This window comes from Apaloderma vittatum, unplaced genomic scaffold, assembly GCF_000703405.1.
Source record: "Apaloderma vittatum isolate BGI_N311 unplaced genomic scaffold, ASM70340v1 scaffold11401, whole genome shotgun sequence".
NCBI classification, from domain to species: domain Eukaryota; kingdom Metazoa; phylum Chordata; class Aves; order Trogoniformes; family Trogonidae; genus Apaloderma; species Apaloderma vittatum.
The window spans coordinates 1-3,484 of NW_009700839.1; the positions used below are offsets into that span (position 1 = coordinate 1).

A 3,484-nucleotide genomic window follows, 5' to 3' on the forward strand; every position below is an offset into this window, starting at 1 on the left:
CAGGGGCAGCTGTGCCTGTGGGGAGGAGGGGTCAGGTGACGCCAAAGGACCAATCACAGCGCTGCTTCCCATAGTGCTCAGTATAAAAGGGCCCTGAGCAGAGCCCTGGGGCAGCTGTGCTGCTGGGCTGGGGTGTTGGTGTCGGTGTTGGCCGGTCTCGAGCTGCTGGTGTGCCCAGTTCCTGTTCTCCCACTGCAGAGGAGCAACGTTCCTGGGGACAGGTTCTCTTCCCCTGCACCCACCCCGGGTACGAGCGGCACAGCTCCTTTTCTGGGTTTTGGTTTTGGGCTGTTGTTGGGACTCTGGGCTGGGCTGCTCCTGTCTGCTGCCGTGTCCTGGCTGGGACTTTCCTACTCAGCAACTTGTTGCCTTCCAGAGGGTGTAGGTTCCTCATTAACATATTTTTCTGTATCTTTTAATATATTTGTGCTTTCATATAATACCTGTATATAGCTTGACATCTTTATAGTTATTGAATGTTTTCACTAAACTGGTTCAACTATTTTTCAACCTTGAAGTCTCTCGCCCTGGTTCCTGCTCCCTTCCTGTGGGAGGGTGTGGGAATCACAGGGAGCATCTCTCAGCGTTTAAACTTTGACTCTCACCTCTCCAAACCCCGACGTGATTCTCAGAGGAGCAGCTGTTGGGTGAAGAATTGCTGGGGGGTGTGTTGGGGCTGTTGCCCTCCCAGCCCTGCCCCTGCCCGCTCCCAGCTGGGCTTTCACACCAGCTTCCCTCATGGGCAACCGGATTTGAGTTTGTTGCCAACTTGACACTCAAAAAAGTTTGTAGCATGAAATAAACTAATGTTTATGACAGCTAAATGCATATAAATTCATCTGTACATCTTAATATCTGGGCTGTTTTTCAAAGCTTGTGAATCGGTTGCATTTTGGGGGCAGCAAGGTGTGTATTTTGAAGAGAGCCGTTCCCTGAGCAGCCGGGGGAACGTAGCCTTTAAGACAATTCCATTAATACCAGGAGAGCAAAATAATCATGTTGTATAAAAGCGGTTAATAATTATATATAAAACAAGATCCAGGGTTTATCTATTTCATTAACCCTGGGCTGTGGAAGGAGCACATTAGTTTACCCTCCAAGCAGCTGCCCGTTTAGACGTTAAAGGCATATGAAAACTAGTATATAATTCAGCTGTTTATTATCTGCACTTGAGAGGCTAAAATGCTTGAAAACATAATAAATTTGGCAAAAATATCCCAAGAACTATTTAGCTTAATTCTGATCAGCGTTGTAGTAACATGACAGCAATAACCTTGATATAGTAAATTATAAGCCGATCAAAATAAATAAAATTATAACGTTACACTGCCAAGGCTCGGCTCGGAAATTTCGATGCAGTTTAAAGCATTAACGCCGGAGCCGGCTGCTTTCCATTTTAATGGATGCTTTACAGAAACAGCAAACGCAACTCTGACCCGCACAAGCGCTTCCTCTCCCATACCGGACTTTACTGGTAAGCGTGAAACACGCTGAAATTCATAAAATTTAAATAAGACAGCGAAATTATACCTTGTAGCTATAGTTATTGCAAATAATGTATAGTCTAAATTGCAGCCCGAGCAAACAGTATTTGCTGGGTGCCTCTGGAAGCCCAAGGCGGGATGCGGAGCAATTATGAGAAATGAGCACAAAAGCCCATTTGCATGTGAATGCCGGGGAGGGGGAGCAGGGGCGGGCGGGGAGCCTGCGCCATTCACCGCACCACAATGCACCAGCTGGGAAAAGCAACTTTATTAGTGTCCTGCAGCAAAATACATTAGTAATTTGTAACCAGGCATTAAAATTCCAGTCCGGTGCCGTACAGAAGGGATCGGCCGCCTTCCGCGATCCTGTGGTTTGGCTGGTTTGGCGGGGTTTGCTCTGGGTGCTCCCCCGCCCTGAGAAGTCGCCCGCGGGTCTCGGTCTGGGCAGGGAAAGCGGCATCAGGGAACCACGGTCCCCCCAAACACCCCCCGGTACAGTTTTACCGGATATTTTCCAGTTGTGGTCATGGCCCCTGCTGTGTTTTCACGCTCCTTGGAGCACTCGCCATCCCAAAAGCAGGAATACACTAATACAGGCAATAAATTTTTTTTTTCCTTTCTTGATCAAAAGGCAAAACTTCAGTCTCTGAGTAGCATGATTCAACTATTAGTGTTAACCGTTAGTGTTACTGTAAAATCTTCTTTGGTTATAGAATATTTTATTTAAAGCAAGATTATACAAAATAATTTTCAGCTAGAAACACACCCCCGGAAATCTAAAAGCTGTCTAAATTAACACACTTCCGCAGGCTGAAGCTCTATGGATAGGACTTATAAATTTGAGTATTTCCCCATGTAATCTAAACAAAATTATCAAAATTATATTAAGTAAATACATTTTGAGGCATAGTAAACTTTTGAAAAATCCTTAGAATATTAAAAGTAGAGTTCTGGAAGTAGCAGTAGTGGGCTAGAGAAACAAAGAACCGAGGTGGAGACCACTCCTTAAATACTCTCCATTGCCTTGAACTCGCTGAGAGCCTGCACCGGGTTAACGTGTTTCTTCTGGGACGCTCTCTTGATTTTTGTTTGGGTTTCGTCTTGTTTCTCCCTCTTGACCAAAGGTTTCTTCTCCGGAGCCTTCATCTTCCAGGAGATGGCGGGCAGGTTGAGCGAAGCCATGCCCTGGGACTTCTGGTACTTGGTCGATGCCACGTAGGAAGCCTTCACGGTCTGCACCACCGCGTTCATCAGGTTCTTGGCTGCTTGGATCAGAGACATGGCGCTGTCCACCTGCCCAAGGGTAGTGCCAAGTGTTAGATGCCGTGGAAACCAGGCAGATACAGTACTGCAGAACACATCATAGTCCCGGGGCGTAAAAGCACTCAAAACGTGTTTTTCGGGGTTTTATTTTGAAATCTGAGGTTCCAAACGCAGTATTTTTCTTTGGACGCTAAGGGGTAAAAACCTGACTTGTGTCACCAAAAAGGGAAGTGCAGCGCTTGCCCATGACTCCCTCCCGTGGGTGTTTTATGATTTTTTATTTCTCATTACCCTACTCTGATTTGATTGGTAATAAATTGAATTAACTTCCTTGAGTTGAGTCTGTTTTGCCCGTGACAGTAACTGCTGAGTGATCTCCCTGCCCTCCCCTCCGCCCATGAGCCTTTTGTTGTATTTTTCCTCCCTCGCTCAGTGATGGGGTGGCTCTGGTGGGCACTGGGGGTTCAGCCATGGTGAAATCACCACAGTGACTAAGCTTTAACAGCAGCTTGTTCTCTGATGAAATTAATAAAGCTGTAGTAATATCCTAAACACTGATAATAAACATTTAAATCCCCCTGGAAGGCAAAATTGTGTTGGAAAGGAAAGAACCCAACGGCATCTTCAGCCAGGCCGGGAGCCCTTTCACACATGGTTCCGGATTTACAAGAGCTTTACAATGAGAAGTAAAAAAAAAAAAAAAAAAAAAAAAAAAGGATGTTTGACTGCCGCTTACA

The 3,484-nt window shown here is 45.8% G+C and overlaps 1 protein-coding gene across 3 annotated transcripts in view; it reads right to left on the reverse strand.

Moving 5' to 3' along the window:
* Positions 1-2,186: 2,186 nt before the first annotated feature.
* CTNNA3 (catenin (cadherin-associated protein), alpha 3) overlaps positions 2,187-3,484 on the reverse strand; it is a 100,812-nt gene continuing 99,514 nt past the window's right edge. For all 3 annotated transcript variants that reach the window (XM_009878898.1, XM_009878897.1, XM_009878896.1), the window contains one exon: positions 2,187-2,777. In XM_009878898.1, the coding sequence (XP_009877200.1) occupies positions 2,490-2,777 (288 nt within the window). In that variant the 3' untranslated portion in view covers positions 2,187-2,489. The remainder of the gene's footprint in view (positions 2,778-3,484) is intronic.